Genomic DNA, 22,689 nt, shown 5'->3' on the forward strand with positions numbered 1-22,689 from the left:
GTTTAGCTCTGCAAGTAGTCCTAAGTAAGTCACTGGAGCTACATATAGGACAGACTGGACGACTGTGACACCAGTGTCCTCTGACCTCTATGACAGCTCTTCTTTAAGGAATTTAAGGAACATCCAGCTAGCAGTCACTCCTTTCTAACTGTCAGTGCCAGGCCCGTAATGTACTCACCAGTCCCGTGTCCGCGGGCCTGAGAGCTTCCAGCTGCAAGAGGCTAAGACTCTGCCTGGGGGCTTTTCCCACCCCCACCCCAGTTAATTCCAGAGAGGAGTTCATGCCCACCCACCCCCCAACAGGCTTCAACCAGCCACTCATGGGACATAGTAGATAAATACCCTTCTCCTTCCCCATCAGCTGGAAACAGCATTCTGCACTGTTTCCCAAAGTTACCCATTGGGATTCATCTCCGTTTGACCACAGTGGCCTTGGTAAAATCACACTTAACTGGCTGCATACGTTTCCTCCTATCTCACTTCCCCACACCCCTACTGGTATTTCCTGGTGACAACTAGTACTTCATCCTGGTCTCATGCTCCGCTCCAAGGGGAGCAGAGCCACAGACCTCCTCTCAAACGGAATGATAGCACCCAATCCATGTTCCCCGTTGTGACCATAGCTCAGTTGTTCGGTTTCTCTAAACTGTCCCTTTCACTGTATTTGAATAAATATGACTAGTAAACACTGGGCATCAGAAATATTTAGAAATCAACCTCCCAGCTTCTGCTGGTATTCTAGAGTGACAACAACCAGGCAAGATGGGTCGTAGTTAGTGCTTGTGGATATATCAGAAAGCCAGAACAAAGCTTGACATTTTCCAGTTATACTTCCAAGTGCAAGTCTAATCAGTGACATAATCAAGTCTACTTCACTCACTGTCAGGAAGACCAAAGAGCCGGCCTCCAACCCCTGTTCTCCGCAACTCTGCAGGAGAGCAGATGGCATCCACCCTTGAGTAAGTCAAGCCTGAATAGGAGTCCAACTTTGTATTTTTCCAGTCCATTGCTATTCAGGAATCATGGCACAACAGCTAAAAAGAATGCCACTTAATGAGAAATGACATGTAAGATTGAAAATGAGTAATGGAAGGTCATGGGATAAAAGCTTCCTCTTTCCATCAGAAATGACTTCCCTTCCCTGAAACATATCACCTCCATCCTCCCCGGCATTCAACCATCCTCTTCCAGAAGTTACTTTTCAGCTCTGACCACAACGTCTAAAAGGAGATTTTTGCCAAATACATTGGTTCAGAATCACTTCATAGAAAGTAGCACTCTCCAGAAACTTTATGAAAAGACTCGATAGAGACAACTGCCCATGACAGATTAACAGGTTTGTTTTTTTTTTTCCATTCAGTGTGCCCAACCCAAACGGAAGGGTGTAGAGCGCTTGTGTTCTAAAGTGTGTAATTAATAAGAGAAAGGAAGGGAGGAGTTTATTGTTTTTGAATGAATTATGAGCAACACCTTCCATTCTGCTTCTTCATATTGGAACGGCTTTGAACAGAGTTACCATTAAACACAAAAAGGGAAGTCAGCGGCATTCATGCCAAGAATGTTAAGACTGAAGTTAACTTGAGTGTAGTCCGAGAAACACCTCAGGGGAAGAGCAGCATTTGGTATAACTGGGACAGAAGTCGGCAGGACATGGCGGGCAGAGTAAAAACCATACTGCAAGTATGTTTTCACTTTCAAATTGAAATCCTACGAGTTCAGTCTTTGCGTCTGTTCATGCCCTGAAGGAAGAAAACTATTATTTATCAAGCACCTGTTAAGTGCCACAGAGTTTACAGATATCTTCATTGAAAGTATGCAAATGAGAAAACATTCTCACAGAAATTCAACACATTTTTCACACCTGCGGCTCTTTCACGTCAAAGCCCAAAGGCTCCAGACTCCATAGACTCTTTTCCTCTGTGCTAGAGGTTGGCAAACTATGCCCCTAGGGCCAGATCTGATTTGTTTGTCACCTGTGTTTTAAGTAAAGTTTTATTGGGACACGGCCACACCCATTTGGTTATGTATCATCTGTGGCTGCTTGCATATGACGACGGGGGCATGGAGTAGTTACGGCAGACGCCTTCCGGTCCACAGAGCTACAATATTTACGGTCTAGCCCTTTACAGCAAAGTTTCCCAACGCTTGCTCCAGATCATGGAAGACTCATCTCCAACCCTCACCTCCCATTGCATCAAGAAGACTAAGAAATGCTATATTCGGGATTTGAAAGTAACTCGAAAATTCTGGAATCGGTCCTCATGTTATAGCTTCCAAAGCTATTGTTTTGGTGAAAGATGATGAAGGATACAAGTTTTGATTCATGCTAGAAAGTCCCCAGGTAGTTGGCCCAGGCCACATGGTCCTAGAACATAAAGTGTTGATTGTATGTGGACATTCCAGATAAACAGAGCTTCTTAACCACAGTGGTAGTTAACATTTATTGAGTAATTATAGCGTGCCGAGCATTTCTCAGTGGCTTTCCATGTACTCACTCATTCATTTAGTTTTCACCGCAGTGCACCCCCGGGGTTTCTACCACGACACTGGTGACATTTGAGGCTTGGATAATTCTCTTTTCTAGTGGGGGCTGTCCTGAGCATCGTAGGGTGTGTAATTAGCAGCAACTCTGACCTCTACCCTCTAGATGCCAGTAGCACTCACACACCCTCTCCCCTGCCCCCAGTTGTGACAACGGAAAATGTCTCCAGACATTGCCATTGTCCCCTGGGGGAACATCTGGTCAGCCAGGTAGGAGTTGGTATTTTCTACATTATGCAGATGAGGCGCTTGAGAAATGGATAGTTGAAGCAAGTGGCCGAGAACATACAGCTAGTAAGGAAGAAAGACCTGGTGTTCGATCCCGGGAAGACTTCCTCAGGACCCTGAGTTCTGAACTCCTGCCTCCTCTAGCCCTTGTTCACTCTAAATCATTTCATCTCGGGACTTCCCTGGTGGCGCAGTGGTTAAGAATCTGCTGCCAACGAGGGGGACACGGGTTGGAGCCCTGGTCCGGGAAGATCCCACGTGTGGCGGAGCAACTAAGCCTGTGCGCCACAACTACTGAGCCCTCGTGCCACAACTGCTGAAGCGCACGAGCCCCAACTACTGAAGCCCGCGCGCCTAGAGCCCATGCTCTGCAACAAGAGAAGCCACCGCAATGAGAAGTCTGTGCACCGCGACGAAGAGGAGCACCCTCTCGCCACAACTAGAGAAAGTCTGCGCGCATCAAAGACCCAACACAGCCAAAAATAGATAAATAAAATAAATACATTTAAACAAACAAATAATTTCACCTCGTTAGACGATTTTGCTTTACTGCAGAATGACCAGCGTCAACAACATCTTGGATGGTCATGTTGCGCGTGCTACTCTTGGGAGAAAAATTCTTTTGTGGTGACGTTTCCAAGTTTTAGGCATTAGCGGTGGCGGGCGTTCTTGCTGGACAGTTTTAATGTATCGTTACCATTATGTTTCATTTATTGGAAGGCTTTTATTGCTTAGCTCACCACAGTGTGTTGCTGTTTTTGTTTTGGTTTTTTTTGCGGTACGCGGGCCTCTCACTGTTGTGGCCTCTCCCGTTGCGGAGCACAGGCTCCGGACGCGCAGGCTCAGCGGCCATGGCTCACGGGCCCAGCCGCTCCGCGGCATGTGGGATCCTCCCGGACCGGGGCACGAGCCCGTGTCCCCTGCATCGGCAGGCGGACTCTCAACCACTGCGCCACCAGGGGAGCCCTGTTGCTGTTTTTAATGGCATCTCGATTCGTTATCCAGCGTTCAAGCTTCATAATTTTAGAAACCTCAAGAAAAGAGGATTTATCATGAGGTTCCTGGGAGCTTTTTATTTTGATCGCATAGTGGAAATAAAACAAAATCCCATCTGGATAGTTAATATGTATAGTTGGTCTCCTCTGGGCCAAATCGTTTTCCACCACGTTGTACTCTACAGTAAAGGTTGGATTACATGTGGCTTCTATCCATGCTATCACTACTTCTCACCAAAAGCACTTGATGAAGGAATTCCATTATTTTTTTTTTAAAGCCTTTCTTGGACTTTTAAAAGTCTTAGTGAAAAGTGTTCAATATTAAGTTAACATGCTAAATATTATATTTTAAAAGGTTATCCTGTACTCTAGTTTCTCCTCCAAAGACAGGGACCCTGGGAACGTGGCCAATTCTTCCTCTCTCTCGTCTCCTTCAGCTCAGTCCACAAATATTTGACTTTGGTGTGAGAGAATTTGAGGATGAAGATTACATATAAACATATTATTGATAGATGAATTACAGTAATACAGTCTGCTTTTTCCTCAGCTCTCCTTGGCTCAGTTTTATATACACACTCAAATATTAGAATCCCTTTCATTGTTCCTTCTGGCGGCTCTGTCTAACTTCTGCCCCAGGATCTGGAATGTTCATTACAGCTGTCTGGGACAATAAAACCCAAAAGCACCCTCAGATCCTCACATTTTTCTTTGCACCTGGCCAGCAGTCTGCAGTGGGACGTAGAGCCTACTTGCACACAGATTTCCCGGTACCCTCGTCTTCCTGGCCACATCCTCAGCTCATCTGCTGCTCTGTGGTGCTTTAGTTGCTCCAGCCCTGGGCATATGGGAATTCACTCCTCCGGTGTTTTTCTTTTTGAACGAGACAGGATTGTTAGGGACGCTGTGACATATAACAGTGTGAAATAATAGTGTTATTAAGATACAATAACACTAATCCCTTTAAGTTTGGATGCAGACTCAAAATTCCACATTCTTAGTAATAGAGAAAAGTGCTGTTGAGTTTAAACCATAGCAGCAATATCAACATAGCAGCAAACCGTAAAGGGTTTTTTTAAAATTTATTTTATTGAAGTATAGTCGACTTACAATGTTGTGTTAATTTCTGCTGCACAGCAAAGTGACTCAGTTATACATATCTATACATTCTTGTTCACATTCTTTTCCATTATGGTTTATCCCAGGATATTGAATGTGGTTCCCTGTGCTCTACAGTAGGACCTTGTTGTTCATCCATTCTGTGTATACTAGTTTGCATCTGCTAACCGCAAACTCCCAATCCATCCCTCCCCCTTGGTGACCACAAACCTGTTCTCTAGGTCTGTGAGTCTGTTTCTGTTTCGTAGATATGTTCGTTTGTGTCATATTTTAGATTCCACATGTAAGTGACATCGTATGGTGTTTGTCTTTCTCTTTCTTACTTAACTTAATATGATCGTCTCTAGGTCCATCCATGTTGCTGCAGACGGCATTATTTCATTCTTTTTTTAATGGCTGAGTAATATTCCATTTTATGTATATACCACATCTTCTTTTTTAAGAAGATTTATTTTATTTTTGGCTGCCTCGGGCCTTAGTTGTGGCACGCAGGATCTTTGTAGAGGCATGCAGGATCTTCATCGTGGCGTGTGGTTTTCTCTTCTCTAGTTGTGGTGCACAGGCTCCAGGGCACGTGGGCTCTGTAGTTGTGGCACGCAGACTCTAGTTGAGGTGCACAGGCTCAGTAGTTGTGGCACGCGGGCTTAGTTGCCCTGCGGCATGTGGGATCTTAGTTCCCCGACCAGGGATCGAACCCGCGTCCCCTGCATTGCAGAGTGGATTCTTTACCACTGGACCACCAGGGAAGTCCCTATACCACATCTTCTTTATCCATTCACCTGTTGATGGACGTTTAGGTTGTTTCCATGTATTGGCTATTATAAATACTGCTGCTGTGAACATAGGGGTGCACGTACCCTTTCGAATTATAGCTCTGTCTGGATACATGCCCAGGAGTGGGATTGCTGGATAATACGGCAACTCTATTTTTAGTTTTTTAAGGAACCTCCGTACTGTTCTCCATAGTGGCTGTATCAATTTACATTCCCACCAACAGTGTAGGAGGCTCCCTTTTCTCCACACCCTCTCCAGCATTTCTTATTTGTTGATTTTTTTAATGATGGCCACTCTGACGGGTGTGAGGTGATATCTCATTGTAGTTTCGATTTGCATTTCTCTAATAATTAGCAATGTTGAGCTTCCAAAAAAGAGTTTTGACCTTTCTCAAGGTCACCGTCATTTGAATCATGTTACAGCTTTGCTTTTGCCAGGAGGACCAATTCTAGGCAAATTTGTAAAGTAGACATTTGTCTTTTAAACCCCCAGTCTCGTTGGTAGTGATTTCAGGGGATCAAGGTTTAGAGTCTTAAACCAAAGGGGTACAATATCAAGAATACACTAATGGTGGGCCAGCGTGGTAGGGGGCTCTCCTGGGCTGCACAGGTTGGCGGGGGCACCAGTCTCGTGCTTTCAAAGTGAATGGTGGGGACTTCCCTGGCGGTTCAGTGGTCAAGACTTTGCCCTCCGATGCAGGGGGTGCGGGTTCGATATCTGGTCAGGGAGCTAAGATCCCACGTGCTTCGTGGCCAAGAAACCAAAACACAAAACCGAGGCAATATTGTAACAAGTTCAATAAAGACTTTAAAAATGGTCCACATCAAAAAAAAAAAAAAATCTTAAAAAAAACCCAAAGTGAATGGTGGCCTGTGGAATTGTGCAATGCCAGCACCCTTCTTTGCTCAACACCCTGAAGTAAAGTTTCCTTTCCCTAGCACATCGGGGTCATCCTCTCCTAAGCTTACTTCATTGTTTGCATTGGGTATGAATAGGAAGTGATCTAACAAGTCAGCATATCCTTTTCACAAGAGGAATTTAAAGGTTTTACTCTGAAAATCTAGAGGTTTTTAACATGCATATTAGTCCAATTCCACCTGTGCGAAGTGGCCAGATATTTTTCTCCATTGATATTTCCTTATAAGAGTTCCATAAAATATTTCTAAAGATGTGAAGGCCACACATATCTGAAATCTGATGGCATTATACCCTGCACTGAACATCTCAGTGGAATACAAGTCAAATTAAAAGAGCAGGGACTTCCCTGGTGTCACAGTGGTTAAGAATCTGCCTGCCAATGCAGGGGACACGGGTTCGAGCCCTGGTCCAGGAAGATCCCACATGCCGTGGAGCAACTACGCCCGTGCGCCACAACTACTGAGCCTGCACTCTAGAGCCCGCGAGCCACAACTACTAAGCCCGTGTGGCACAACTACTGAAGCCCACGTGCCTAGAGTCCGTGCTCCGCAACCAGAGAAGCCACCGCAATGAGAAGCCCGCGCACTGCAACGAGAGGAAGCCCACCCACAGCAACAAAGACCCAACGCAGCCAAAAATAAATAAATATATTTGTTTTAAAAATTAAAGAGCAAGTTTTTAGAAATACTTAGAAACTTTACAGACTTCTAAGGAACATTTCACAGACACGTAGTACAATTTTTAGTGTGTGGATGTAATTAAATCCCTTGAATGTTTATATACATATGACAAGACCAAAATAATAAATTGTCCGTTTCACGCCACCCTTTCTGTGAAATACTGTTAACACTATTACACCATAAAATTTAGCGGGGGGCACTTTTTACTGGGCCTGGCTAACCAAGTGCTCTGGAGAAAATAGCCAACCCATTTACGTGATCATTAACTAATCTGGGGAATGTGTACATGTAACTGCATTTCTAAAAAAGGCAGATAAACTGTGCACCCAGTGGCAACTTACATGGGACTGTGGCTGATTCTTGGCAGCTGATCCAAGCATGAATGTGGCCGGTGGCCCTGTGCTGAATTAGCTCTCAGGGCTACTACTAGGGTGAGACAGGAGCAATGGCCTCACTTCATTATTCAACTTGCCAGTTTCTCTTTCACTGGGCTATAATGGATCAGAAAGTCAGAGTCTGTCAAAGAGAAGCTGCAAAATTACCCTAGGAATAGGAGACAGTGGGTTAGCAACCCCCTACAAGCAAGACTCTCTTCTTCTGTATCTTACAAATTTCCCTTCCCATTTTACCCTTCCTGCCCCCAAAAAAGTTAGTTTAGGACACCTGTGGACACCCTAGATAGAAGATAAATACAGTCCATTCTCGAAATGCACACTAGTTACACTCCATGAAGACTCCAGGAACACTGGCTAATCATGAACCATTGCTCGTCAGGGAAATACACACACACACACACACACACACACACACACACACACACATAGATTATAATCTTAAATCCTAAAAATAAGTCATCCTGGTTGATTGTATTTTCTTTATTTTATAAACAAGAAAAGGAGGTTTCGAAGTGTGAAGTGATTTGGCTGAGGTCGCCCCACCAACAGATGCTAGAGCGGGGACTCAGACCCAGTCTAAGTGGCTGCAGAGCCGGCGCTTCCTGCTTAGTGCTGTGCCACTTCTGTTGTCCCCATCCTATGGTTCTACGAGAGCCGCAACAAGAAGGCGGAACGTGTCTTGTTCAACCGCAGCTGGGTGCTGGCTCATTTTTTTCACGCTCTGAGCCTGTCTGCAAATGGATGTGAAAAGGCCCCAAGTATTGACGTGGAGGTCAGAAACGAATTTTTAAATGTTTGCCAGGAGGTCTGTTAAATCCATCATACTCCAATAAAGATGTTTAAAAAAATAAAATAAAAAGACATTGCTAAATACAAAAACAAACAAAAAAGCAGCATCAGGAGTGCCTGCAGACACCCTTTCCACATCTTTTGACTGGTTCCTTTTCATCCCTCGAGAGGCTTGTCAGAGAATTCTTGTCTGATCATGACCACTATTAAAAAAGACCCTAGGGCCTCCCTGGTGGCGCAGTGGTTGGGAGTCCGCCTGCCGATGCACGGGACACGGGTTCGTGCCCCGGTCCGGGAAGATCCCACATGCTGCAGAGCGAGCGGGCTGGGCCCGTGAGCCATGGCCGCTGAGCCTGCGCGTCCAGAGCCTGTGCTCCGCAACGGGAGGGGCCACAACAGTGAGAGGCCCGCGTACCGCAAAAAAAACAAAAAAAAACCCTCCTCTCAGCCGTGTTCGATCACATTACCCTCTGTGATTTCCTTTACACACGTCACGATCTGAAATTTTTATTTATTTCTCGGCTTGTTCAGCCTGTTGCCCTTCGCTTACATGTAAACTCTGTGATAATGGGAACTTTGTCTCTCTTGGGTCACAGTGTATGCCCAGCACTTGGAATCCTGGCTCATACACTGTGGGAACCCAGTTGCTGTTATTTGAATGAATAAGTGAATGGGTCAACAGCGGTATGTAGCTCTTTCACAGTGAAGGCTGCAAGTGTATTCTGAGAGCAGTCACGGCTTGAGCTTGTGTGACATCGGCTCTGGTACTTCCAGTCTCCGAAAAGGTGTTCGTTAGGGCCTTAAAAAAGATAGGGTGATAACTCCGGAAAGAATAAGTTCTGAAAGAATTGGGATTAGATCTCACTTTAGAAGAATTTAATTTCGAGTATTTTGCAAAGAGACAAAGTTAGTACTAAAGACTAGGAGACAACGGTGGGTAGGATGACGCATTTCGCGGCAAGAGAGGAACCTGTAGGGACTTCCCTGGTGGTCCAGTGGTTAGGACTCGGTGCTGTCACTGCCGAGGGCCCGGGTTCGATCCCTGGTCGGGGAACTAAGATCCCACAAGCCGCATGGCACGGCCAAAAAAGAAAAGAAAGGAAGCTGTAACTCCAGATGTAGAGAAGATACATGGTGAGCACATGGCTGAGGCCATCACACAGATGAGGTGAGAGTGACCGAATTTCTCCTCATGAGGGGCTGATGTGATATTTACTCATGAGTGCAAAGAAGGTGAGAAAAAAAGTAGCAGGGAGGAGGCTGAAATGGGAAGAGGGCTCAGTTTTAAGCTATATTTTGCCCTGCGATGTGAAGGGCTCTATGGGATAAGCACCCTATTTCCATGTGGTCCAGAGGTGGCATACAGCAGCTGCTACCACTGGCCAGCATTCCTAATGCTCTCCACCCCCCTTGTCTTCAGGTTAAGGACCAAGAAGGAGACTTACGACACAGAGGTAGAAGTGTAGGTCTGTAAAAGAAGGTTTGGCGGTTGTTTCTTGAATCCTTAGATTGGCCCTACTCAAAGCGCTTCCATCAGCCTTCGTGGTTTCTGAATCGAAAGATGTGAATCAGAAATACAAGCTAAAATCATAACCAGGAGCTTCCAGTTTCCAGGGAACCGGAAACACCTGAACACACGGCAAGTAACCAGTAAACCCTGCCGTATTTTAATCAATAGCCCGTATAAGAAATGAAGTCCAATGAAATCATTAACTTTTTTTTTTTTTAAGTGACACATGAAACAGCACAACTGTGGAAAACTTCTTTGTACTGGAAGGATTTTCGAAATATAGGATAGCATTCAACTCATTTTATTGCACCTTTTGGAATATAAGAACGGTAGGGTTACAGATATTTGGAAGCTTCATCAAAGTGGGAAAAGAGATTCAACTTTCCCAGTTTCAAAGGAAGGTCACATCTGTATTCTTTGAAAGATCTAAGGATAATACTTGACCTAAAATGATCAGATGAGGGCTTCCCTGGTGGCACAGTGGTTGAGAGTCCGCCTGCCGACGCGGATGAGTCAGAATTTGGAGTAAATTGAACCCCACGTTATGATGGTGACTGAGACACCTTTCCTACCATAGAGTAACCCAAATTGCAGTGATTTTGAGAGTGAAATAGATCCCAAACTAAATCACAGTCTCTTAACAAAACTACTTCCCAATGCAGACAATACTACCTCAGGTCTGTCTATGGCTTCATAATGTAAGTCATTTCCCCATATATTATTCCTCATATCTTGTGGTATTGTATTTACCACAAAAATCCCACTTGACTGAGAGAGCAGATAATATTCACCTCATTTTACAAAATAGGACAACTTAGAAACGGACATACTCCTCCACTTTCTCAGTAGCATCCTACGAGCAGAGCTCGTACTCCATACCACATTTCATGGCACCTACTCTAGAGTTACTAGCAGGGTCTTACTAGGTTCAGTCAAAACCAGAATATCTTCTTTTTCTTTTCGGGGGGGGGAGGGTATAGTTGTTTTACAATGTTGTGTTAGTTTCTACCATACAGTGAAGTGGAGTTCTCTGTGCTCTACAGCAGGTTCTTGTTAGTTATCTATTTTATACATATTAGTTAGTATATATATGTCAATCCCAATCTCCCAGTTTATCCCACCCCCCCTTTCCCCCCTTTGGTGTCCATACGTTTGTTCTCTACGTCTTTGTCTCTATTTCTGCCTTGCAAACAGGTTCATCTGCACCATTTTTCCAGATTCCACATATATGCGTTAATATATGATATTTGTTTTTCTCTTTCTGACTTGCTTCACTCTGTATGACAGTCTCTAGGTCCATCCACGTCTCTGCAAATGACCCAATTTCGTTCCTTTTTATGGCCGAGTAATATTCCATTGTATGTATGGAATTGCATACAGTACAGTAGGGAGCCTGACAGGAGGCCAATCCCGGCAATACATTTTTTTCCCCTTAGATTCCATATATATGTGTTAGCATACGGTATTTATTTTTCTCTTTCTGACTTACTTCACTCTGTATGACAGTCTCTAGGTCCCACCAGGTCTCTACAAATGACCCAATTTTGTTCCTTTTTATGGCCGAGTAATATTCCATTGTATATATGTACCACATCTTCTTTATCCATTCGTCTGTCGATGGGCATTTAGGTTGCTTCCATGACCTGGCTATTGTAAATAGTGCTGCGATGAACATTGGGGTGCATGTGTCTTTTTGAGTTATGAAACCCAGAATATCTTTAACCAGAGAATATGTTAGCAGCCACTTCAAAACCTAAGGACCTCACAATGTGGTCAGTTGAGTTTTGACCAAGTGCTAAGACACTTCAGTGGAGGAAAGAATAGTCTTTTCAATAAATGGTGCTTAGGCAACTGGATATCCGTAAATATAAGGATGAAGTTGGGCCCCTACTTCTCATAATAATACACAAAACTTAATTTAAAATGGTTTGTAGACATAAGTGTAGGAGATAAAACTTCTAGAGGAAAACTGAGGTATAAATCTTCATGACCTTGGATTAGGTTTCTTAGCTACAACACCAAAAGCACAAGTGACAGTAGAACAAGAGATAAATTAGACTCCATCAAAATTTAAAACTTCTGTGCTTCAAAAGTCACCATCAAGAAAATGAAAAGACAACCCACAGAATGGGAGAAAAGATTTGCAAATCACATAGCTAACAAGGGACTTGTATCCAGAATATATAAAGAAATCATACAATTCAAGTATATAAGACAAATGGCCCAATTACACAGTGAGCAAAGGATCTGAATAGTCTTATCTCTAAATTGGGTACACATATGGCCAAGAAGCACACGAAAAGATGCTCAACATCATTAGCCATCAGGGAAATGCAAATCAAAACCACAGTGAGATGCCACTCCACACTCACTAGGATGAATAAAACAAAAAAGACAGACAGTATCAAGTGTTGACAAGGATGTGGAGAAATTGGAAGCCTCACATACTTCTTGTTGGAATACAAAATGATGCGGCCCCTTTGGAAAACCGTTTGGCAGTCCCTCAAAAAGTTAAACAGAATTAACGTGTGACCCAGCAATTCTACTCCTATACTCAAGAGGAATGAATACATATGCGCACACAAAAATTTATACGTGAATGTTCATAGCAATATTGTTTATAGTAACTAAAAAGTAGAAGCAACCCACATGTCCATCTACTAGAGAATGGATAAACAAAATGTGGTATATTGCTTAAATGGAATAATATTTGGCATAAAAAGGGATGAAGTACTGACACATGCTGTGACTTGGAGGAATCTTGAAAACGTTATGCTAAGTGAAATAAGCCAGACAAAAAGGATCGCATGTTGTCTGATTCCATTTTTATGAAATGTCCAGAACGGGCAAATCCATAAAGAGACAGAACATAGATTAGTGGGTACCTAAGCCTTGAAATGGGGTGGGTAGCAAGAATGTGGAGTTACTGCAAGTGGGTATGGGAATTCTTTAGGGGATATCGACAGTTTTCTAAAATTAGATTGTAATGATGATTACAGAACTCCGAATACGCTCAAACCCACAAACCGTACACTTTAAATGGGCGAATTTTATGATATGTGAAGTATATTTCAATAAGGCTGTAAAAAAAAAAGAAAATCAACACCCTTCCCCCTAAAAAAAAAAAACTTAAGACATATTTTTGTGTCTGTACAGTCCTGGAAAACCAGCAAATCCAATACCTGCGTATTGAGTGCTTGTAATATATCATGATAGCTACTTGCTTCACTTCATTTTACCTTGTCTCTTGTTGGAAGATCTTCTTCACCATCTGTTCATTCAACAGACAGTTTGTGAATGCCTATTCTGTGCCAAATATGGTGCCAGATGCTTGGGATAGATGCCTCATTTCACACAACAGCCCAAGATCCCTCCCTTCATGGAGCTTGCATCCAATTGGATTTACCTTGATTGTATGTTCAAGTACAGCTTAGCTCTGAGGGCTCATTCTAGGGGCCCATGGTTTCAATACGATCCCATCCTTTTCACAGCTCGGTTGTAGTCAGTTATTAAATTCAGTTTGAAGTCAAAAGAAATGACAAGAAATTTCTCGAGAGTAGTGGGGTTTCAAGTAAATATTTCCATAGATAGCTCAACTTATTTGAGAAGCCTCAAGGGGAACTAGAAATGATGACAGAAAAGTAATGGTAAGAGAAATTGAGCCCAGTGATTAACTCCCTTGAAATATTAGCCTGAGTTCCACGTTCTGTGCTTGTCCATCAGTGCGTTCTTAATTCTTTCTTTTGTTTATGAAACATTTAGCAAGTATGTCTGTGTGCTAATCTGACACAGGACATGATCTCATAGTTCGCTGCAAATGGCCAGTGACCACCATCTCCTCAATAAGGCAGTATCTTGAGTTGTCTCTCTGCCCTGTCTTACAGTGATCAGGAATAAAACTCAAGGAATCCTGGTCTCTGGAAACAGGACATGATTTCTCTGAACAGCCATCAGTGAATTTTTATTCTGAACTCCTGACCCCACTTCCGGTTTGTGTCATTCATAGAGACTGAAATTACTCCAGTTAAAGAAAGTATCCCTAATCAAAAGGGCTTAATGACTGGGCCACGTCTCCTCCCTGAGTTATACTGGAGTAATCAGTGCTATTGTCGTTCTTTGTAACACTGCAAGCTTTTCTCCTGCGCTGTGTTAAAATCATAAAACTCACGCATGCTCTCTCCATTTCCCACAGCTGTGATTTCTGGGTCTCTGTCTGTGAATAAGCATTTCAGAATTGTCATGAGATGGAGGAAATAGCACGTGCAGAGTATTTCCCAAGCCCAGTTGCCAAGAATGAGCTAATTTTAACCCTCCCTTGCATACAATGAGCCTTAAAAACTTCAAATACAAGCCATTCTACAATGATCTACCTTGCCAGGAGAATGGCAGGCTTTCATTGTAGAACCCCGGCCTTCCTGAAGTATACCAGAAGTAAGATTTAAAATTATGCCATAAGATTAATAAGATATTCAACCATCCTTTTCCTTTTTGATGTTTTTATAGTGATAAAATACAAAGTTCATGTCTGTATATAAAAGAAAAGTTAAATAAATGTAATGTAACCTTGCTATCTTGCTTTTGGAAAGTTTGTCCAAAAGATATTGATGATAATCTGTCCTCCATAAAAGAATAATATTAGTTTTTTCTAACTTTTTATGTTTAACAGGCTAAAATTGCACTTTCCTTCAAAATATAAAAGCAGGAACTGCAAATATATTTCAAGTGTCAGTTTTCAATCAGTTGGTAATAGCTACGTACATGGTGTGTTAAGAAAGATCCTGAGGGGCTTCCCAGGTGGTCCAGTGGCTAAGACTCCGTGCTCCCAGTGCAGGGGGCCTGGGTTCGACCCCTGGTCAGGGAGCTAGATCCTGCTTGCTGCAACTAAAGATCCCGCACATGGTAACAAAATCCCGCATGCTGCAGCTAAGACCCAGCGTGGCCAAATAAATAAATATTTTTTTTAAAAAAGCAAGACCCTGAGGTTCAGTATGGCTTAGCAAAAAAGACTGCTGTCATTGGATAATAAATGTTTTCCGGGGGTGCAAGAAGATAGGGGGTGGACAGGTAAGTCCTATATTTGCCATCCCTGCATTATTGGAAGAAGAGTTAACATTTAAAGTATCTTTTCATAGGGAACACTCTTGCACTGTTGGTGGGAATGTAAATTGATACAGCCACTGTGGAGAACAGTATGGAGGTGCCTTAAAAAACTAAAAATAGAACTACCATACGACCCAGCAGTCCCACTACTGGGCATATACCCTGAGAAAACCATAATTCAAAAAGAGACATGTACCCCAATGTTCACTGCAGCGCTATTTACAATAGCCAGGACATGGAAGCAACCTAAGTGTCCATCGACAGATGAATGGATAAAGAAGATGTGGCACATGTATACAATGGAGTATTACTCAGCCATAAAAAGAAACGAAACTGAGCTATTTGTAGTGAGGTGGATGGACCTAGAGTCTGTCATACAGAGTGAAGTAAGTCAGAAAGAGAAAAATAAATACGGTATGCTAACGCATATATATGGAATCTAAAAAAAAAAGGTTCTGAAAAACCTGGGGGCCGGAAAGGAATAAAGATGCAGACGTAGAGAATGGAATTGAGGACAGGGTGTGGGGGAAGGGTAAGCTGGGACAAAGTGAGAGAGTGGCATGGACATGTATACACTACCAAAGGTGAAAGAGATAGCTAGTGGGAAGCAGCCGCGTAGCACAGGGAGATCAGCTCAGTGCTTTGTGCCCACCTAGAGGGCTGGGATAGTGAGGGTGGGAGGGAGTCTCAAGAGGGAGGGGATATGGGGATATATGTATACGTATAGCTGATTCACTTTGTTGTACAGCAGAAACGAACAGAACATTGTAAAGCAATTATACTCCAATAAAGATGTTAAAAAAAGAAAAAAGTAGACAAATAAAAAAATATCTTTTCATGACAGATATAGAGAACAAATTAGTGGTTACCGGTGGGGAGTGGGAAGAGAGGAGGGGCAAGATGGGGTAGGGGAATAAGAGGTACAAACTACTATGTATAAAATAGATAAGCTACAAGGATATATTGTACAACACAGGGAATATAGCCAATATTTAATAATAACCATAAATGGAATATAACCTTTAAAAAATGTGAATCAGTATATTGTACACCTGAAACTTATATAATATCGTATAGCAAATATACCTCAGTAAATTCTTTAATAAAATATGTTTTCGGGCTTCCCTGGTGGTGCAGTGGTTGAGAGTCCGCCTGCCGATGCAGGGGACACGGGTTCGTGCCCCGGTCCGGGAAGATCCCACGTGCCGCAGAACGGCTGGGCCCGTGAGCCGTGGCCGCTGAGCCTGCGCGTCCGGGAGGGGCCACAGCAGTGAGAGGCCCACGTACCGCAAATAAATAAATAAATAAATAAATAAATAAATAAAATATGTTTTCAGCATTTACCAGAAATATACTAGTCTACATTAAAAAAAGAGCATTTAACTAAAACAAATGCCAAATTCATGCTCACCATTTTATCTATCCCATAGGTCAATGCATCACGTCAAGAAGCCAAATTGATGGAGGAGTGTGATCTTCTTATTGAGATCATTCAGCAAAGACGACAAATTATCGGAACCAAGATCAAAGAAGGGAAGGTACGATTTCTAGGGCCGAAGGTTTTGTATTCTCTACCTAGAGAAAATATACGCCCATGCGCTTCAATAGCTTAGGAAATAATGAATGACCCCTTCTTCTATATTGTCTATAATCTCCTCCTAAGTCTTGAAGACGTAGTTCAAAGCCTCTTGGTTGGCCATTTTTTCCTCCACCCTTTCTTTGTGTTACGGTCTCCTATGCATACCTGTAATACAAAGGCTGCTCCGCTACCCAGCTCCAGGGCACAGCATGGAGCTCTGGTCTATTGTAGCTACTGTTTTCCATCTCTCCTCTCTATGAGAAGGTGGGTTCCATAGGGGAAAAGTTCATTTCATATTTATTGCTATATCCTAGCAATCAAAACAGTATTAAATAAATGTTTAAATCAATCAGACTTTATATACAGAAATTATGAAGTGCTTTCTCATGCTCTTGAGGGAATTTAGACAGGTGTCAGTTTCATCGTGGCAAAACTCCTGTAGTTTCACTATATCTTATACCCCTTTGTGGATATACAATATTAATAGTACTTCTTTGCTAATGTGTGTATGTTTAAAATTCCTATGGTTTTATAGTAAACTATATTCAAAAAGCAATTCACAAACTTAGGTTATATTCTTTATGGCCATCTTCTTCTTTATTCAAAATTCATTCAGAAATGTTGATAACTTAAGAATCCATCACTTTATTCTATTTTTAAATTAGTCATGTTTTTATTGAAATACTTATGATCTACTTTATTTTCCCCATTTCTCTGCCACCCTCACAAGACAATTTTGTAAATATCTAAAACTAGAAACATTCATTCCAGATCCAGTCAGTTCATGAATCTCTATTATTACTGCTCATAACTATAATGACACGTATAATTAAATCCACTTGGCAAGTATTTAGTACACAGATTACAACAGCTAATGTATGTGCTCTTCTCTGTTTTCTTCAAACTTTTAAAGGTGCTTCTAATATTGTAGAATGTTTTAGACTGCTTTGTCTGTATGCATTGAAAAATATTTATACATGTACACTGTGATGGTGATCAGAAAAGTTGAAGTCAAATCAAATAGTTCTGGAAGCTGTTCCAGTAGATTATCAAATTAATACACAATTCTTCCCTGGCCAGGGACGGACTCAGATGCATTGAAAAGCTACTTTCCCCCACATACAAATTATCCTGGAATCTGTACAGAGTCTACTTCCTCTTCTGTCATCACGCACCATGTGTATTTCTCTTAATACCTGACGTCTTCCGGGTTCTCAGGCACGTGAGAGCCTGAAAACAGCTGTAATTAATTACTAACATACACGAGGAAGGTAATTTGTTGCCTTTACGTGGTCGTGTGCAGGGATCAGCTCTCAATATGCATATTACTTCCTTATCGCTGCTGGAACAGATTACCACAAACTTGGTGGCTTAAAACAACAGAGATTTATTGACGCCTGACCTTTTGGAGGTCAGAGGTCTAAAATCAGTCACAACTGGGCTAAAGTGAAGATTTCAGCAGTGCTTTTTCTTTCTGGAGGCTCTAGGGCAGAATCCACTTCTCTTCTGGCTTTTAGAAGCCACCCACATTCCTTGGCTTGTGGTTTCTTCATATCACTCTGAGCATTGCACCCATCCTCAAATCTCTTTCTCTGGCACAGACTCTCCTGGTTCTCTCTCATAAGGACCCTTATAATTACATTGGGGTCAACCAGATAATCTAGGATATCCCGCATCTCCAGATCCTGCACTTCATCACATCTGTGAAGTCCCTTTGGTCATGTAAGGTAACATATTTTTAAAACTCCTGGGATTAGGATGTGGGCATCTTTGGGGGCCCTTACTCAGCCTGCAGTGACTCTCCGCCACAACTTCCTGGCCGGCAGGTCTTCCTTTCCCTTACGTAGCTTCCCAGCATGAGGGCTCCTCTCGTGAGCTAGAGCAAAGTAGCGAAGGGGTGTGTGTGTCCCCAGTTCCAGCCATGGTGATGCATGGGCTTCAGGCTCTCGTGCACCCACTCTACCCTGGACACATGTCCGTGATAGGGAACATAGTAAAACAGAAAAGCAAAGAGACACATAGCTGGGCCCAAAACCAGATAACCATCTCCATGGGCCAGAAATAGAAGAAAACTACAAAGCCATGATGGTGGCTTTTTAAGACGCAGGCTCCTGGGACTTGGTCTGGAAGAGAGTAAAGCACCTACACCTTCAACTCCTATGGCTAAATAGTTTTGGAAACATTGGGGTAAAAGGGCTAGAAGTGCTCCAGATGGTATGGGAAAGTGAAATCAGGCTCATTGGTTGATGCCATGGGCTGTGTAAGGCTTCGCAGTTCATTCAAAGGGACCGAAAACAGATTATTGCCAGTTTTCACCTAGGGCCATAGCTGTTAGCAAACTTCAGGCCTGGGAGTCTAGAGTAAGTCAGCCAGGTTGGAGCCTGGCTCTGCACTGTTTCTGATACCTACACAAAACGGGAGCCTCAGAAATGCAGAGATAATACAAGATTCTGGAATGAGGACCCCCAAGGATGGGGTGAAGGAGACTGTAAAACAGACAGGAGAGGCTAAGCAAGGTGGGTGAGGGAGAAAAACATTATGAATGACTTCAGCCCTTGAACACAGAAAGTCAAACCACAATTCCAAAGCAAATAAAGAGATCTTGAATTTCTAAAAATACAGCCAACAGAATCAAAGACATCTTCTCACCTCAGTTGAAATTAATTTTATGTGAAAATGTTAAGAAGATGTTCAAAGAGATACATGAAGGAATAACTTCTATCTTAAAAGAGCAAAAAATTGTGAAACCACAAAAGAAGGATGTGAAATAAGAAAAAAAACGATATAAAAATAACAAATTAGAAGTTTCAGAGGGAAAAACGTGTGCAGTGAAATGGCAAAGAAAACTGAGCGGGAAGGGAATTTTGGAAGCTGAGTCTTAGCCTCCACATAGGGGAGGCTGTCTACACATAAGAATAGGAAACTTGACCCATACTTCACACCACATACAAAAATTAAATGTCAATGGATCATATACCTAAATGTAAAAGGTAAACACTGAAAATTCTAGAAGAAAGAAAACATGGGAGGAAATCTTGGTGAACTTCGGTTGGCCAAAGATTATATACACTGGCAGAAACATAAAAGAAATATTTACATACTATAGAGATAATTATATACTGTATTTCACCAAAAGTAAAAACTTCTCCTCAAAAGGCACTCTTTTTTTTTTTTTTTTTTTTTTGTTTTGCGGTACGCGGGCCTCTCACCGTTGCGGCCTCTCCCGTTGCGGAGCACAGGCTCCGGACGCGCAGGCTCAGCGGCCATGGCTCACGGGCCCAGCCACTCCGCGGCATGTGGGATCCCCCCGGACCGGGGCGCGAACCCGTGTCCCCTGCATCGGCAGGCGGACTCTCAGCCACTGCGCCACCAGGGAAGCCCCAAAAGGCACTCTTAAGAGAATGTAAAGACAAGCCACATACTAGGAGAAAATACTTATAAATTATTTATTTAATAAAGTAATTGTATCCAGAATATATTACAAATTCTCAAAACTCATTAATAAGGAAATAGATGACCCCTTCACCAAAATGGATAAAAGATTTGAATAGATAGATACTTTACCAAAGAAGGTATAAGGATGGCAGGTAAGCACATGAAAAGATGGTCAAAGTCATTAATAATTAAGGAAATGCAAATTAAAACCTCAATGAGATACCACTACTTACCTACTAGGATAGTTAACTTAAAAAGATGGACCATGCCAAGTGTTGGTGGGAATGTGAAGGAACTATAGCTCACACACTGTTTCTAAGAATGGAGACGGTATATTTTAGAAGACTGTTTGGCCCGTTCTTAAGTAGTTAAACATACACTTACCATTCGATCCAGCCATTCTAGGTGTTTACCAAGAAAAATGAAAGCGGATGTCTATATAAAACTTGTATGTGAATTTTCACGTTAATATTAAGGGTAATATTAAGGGTAATTTCCTGACTGGAAATGACCCGAAGTCTATCAACAGATGAATAGACGAACGGTTTGTGGCATTTGCGCACAATGCAGTGCTATCCAGCAAGGAGTGAACTCTTGACACATGCAACAACATGAATCTCAATATAATTACGGTGAGTGAGAGAAGCCAGACAGAAAATAGTATATACTGCATGAGTATATTCATACAAAACTCTAGAAATAACACTTTCTAATAATCTACAGTGACAGAAAACGAGTCAGTGGATGCTTAGCGATGAGTGACAGAGGGGTGGGCGGGATGAATTACAAAGGGACAGGAGGAGAATGGGGGGGGTGATACATATGTTCATTATCTTGAATGTGAGGACTGTTTCATGGGTTTACACGTATTTGAAAACGAATCAGATTTGTACTTGAAATATGTGCAGTTTCTTATATATTAATTATACCTCAGTAAAGCTGTTTATAAGACAAGGAAATTGTACATTTGTACAATGGAACAGTCTTCAGAAATTAAAAGTAACGAACTAGGGTGATACGTATTCATATGGACAGATCACAAAAATGGGAGCAAGTTTTATGATGATTCTTAGGGAATGAGGAATATTATATAAAATTTGATGAACTACCAAAAAAATCCCATATAATGTTTAGGCATATATACATCAACATGCTTGGGAGTCATCAAGAGGGTGCTCTCCTCTGGAGAGGGACCTGAATGAAATTAGGGAGGGACGCACAAAGGCTTCAATGCCATCGATAATAGTTTACTTCCTTTTGAAAAATCAGACGCTAATATGATGAAAGCACTGAGATTTACTAAAGCCGGTACTGTGTATGGGAAAGTTGATCATATGACTTTAAAAACGGTCCGTATGTTTGAGATGTGTCACTTTTTGAAAGTGCACGTCTGCTCAGGGATATAATCTCAGAAGGCAGTGTTACTTGGGAAAGATGAAGAGAGGAAGGCCCCGTTCAGCTTTCCATTGAGTTACTACTTTGGTGCACGACCGAGGACTGGTTCATCCCAGACCCAGGAATTCACAGTGAGTAAGTCCCTGGCCAGGGCATCGGGTGTCAGAGATACGTTTTAAAGAAAAGAAGAGCATGGGTGCCAACGCCCTGGAAATCAGAGAGGCTGGGCAGGGAGGGCAAGTATGGACTTGGTGCCCAGTGAGGGTGCCCAGGCTGGTGGTTGGGAAGTCTGAAGACACTCAATCCAGAGAAGGGCTAGCGACTTTGCCCTCATCTGTCTCTGGCGCCAATCACAATGCCATTCGATCTGGAGGAAACAAACCCACCGCAAATCCTCCAACTGGGGAGGTTGCCAATCAGGCGATGTCACACGTTAGCACATGCTGGTAATTCCTGCTCTCAGACCATTGCACCTTCTTTAAAATAAATAGCTCAGCAGCCTTTATACTGAGACTGATTGGAGAGTCTCAAGCTCTGAGACTCCCCGGGAAAGAACTGGCTTATTTCTTCAGTAGTAGGGGATAAATTTCACGCCAACACAGGAAAAGCTGACAGCAAACTCCAGATTAAGCCAATTATGTGTTTATGTTCAGACACGTACCTGTGGTAGAAGGCTGCAGCTGAAGAGAAAAAGGGTCCCTTCTTGTCACTGCTTTTATGTACTCTGAATCTCCAAAATGTAAGATAATTCCCCTGGACTACATGTCAGGGCTTTTGTATAGCCTGATAGAAACCCTGAGGACAGTCCTTGTTGATTGAGATACTTGTTTTAACTGAGGATCAATGGTTTGGACCTAACAATTTTGGGATGGGAACCCTACGTATATATGAAAGCATTTAAAATACATTTAAAGAAGAACAATGGGCCACTTTTAAAAAGCATTTGTAAGGTAAAATAAACAGCAAATAAATTGATTTAAATAGGCCTGTGTCCCCCAAAGGAGGCAGAGTATTTCCATGATGAGTGTGGAGTGAATTCCACAAATGACAGTGTGCAGTCGCACTTCCCAAAGGAAAAAAAGAAGAACGCTGGCAACGTGGAAAAAGTTTTAAGTAATATATTAAAGAAGTGTTTTCTAATGAAGAAATTCGTATATTGCTAAATACTCAGTGTCTGATTCTGAAGTGTGGTACCACATAGGACAGTGTTTCACAGAGTGTGTTCAAATCCAGG

General features: G+C 42.4%; 1 protein-coding gene and 1 non-coding gene across 3 annotated transcripts in view; both read left to right on the forward strand.

Annotated features, from left to right (window-relative positions):
* The window catches only part of MID1 (midline 1), a 180,926-nt gene that overhangs the window by 104,222 nt on the left and 54,015 nt on the right, over nucleotides 1-22,689 (forward strand). For both annotated transcript variants that reach the window (XM_029241212.1, XM_029241213.1), the window contains exon 4: nucleotides 16,477-16,584. In XM_029241212.1, coding sequence (XP_029097045.1) covers nucleotides 16,477-16,584 — 108 coding nt within the window. The remainder of the gene's footprint in view (nucleotides 1-16,476; nucleotides 16,585-22,689) is intronic.
* On the forward strand, nucleotides 9,418-9,490 carry TRNAD-GUC. Its single transcript has one exon. It is a non-coding gene; the product is annotated as a tRNA-Asp (tRNA).

The sequence above is a fragment of the Monodon monoceros genome, unplaced genomic scaffold, assembly GCF_005190385.1.
Source record: "Monodon monoceros isolate NGI ecotype Baffin Bay Population unplaced genomic scaffold, NGI_Narwhal_1 Super_Scaffold_22, whole genome shotgun sequence".
NCBI lineage: Eukaryota > Metazoa > Chordata > Mammalia > Artiodactyla > Monodontidae > Monodon > Monodon monoceros.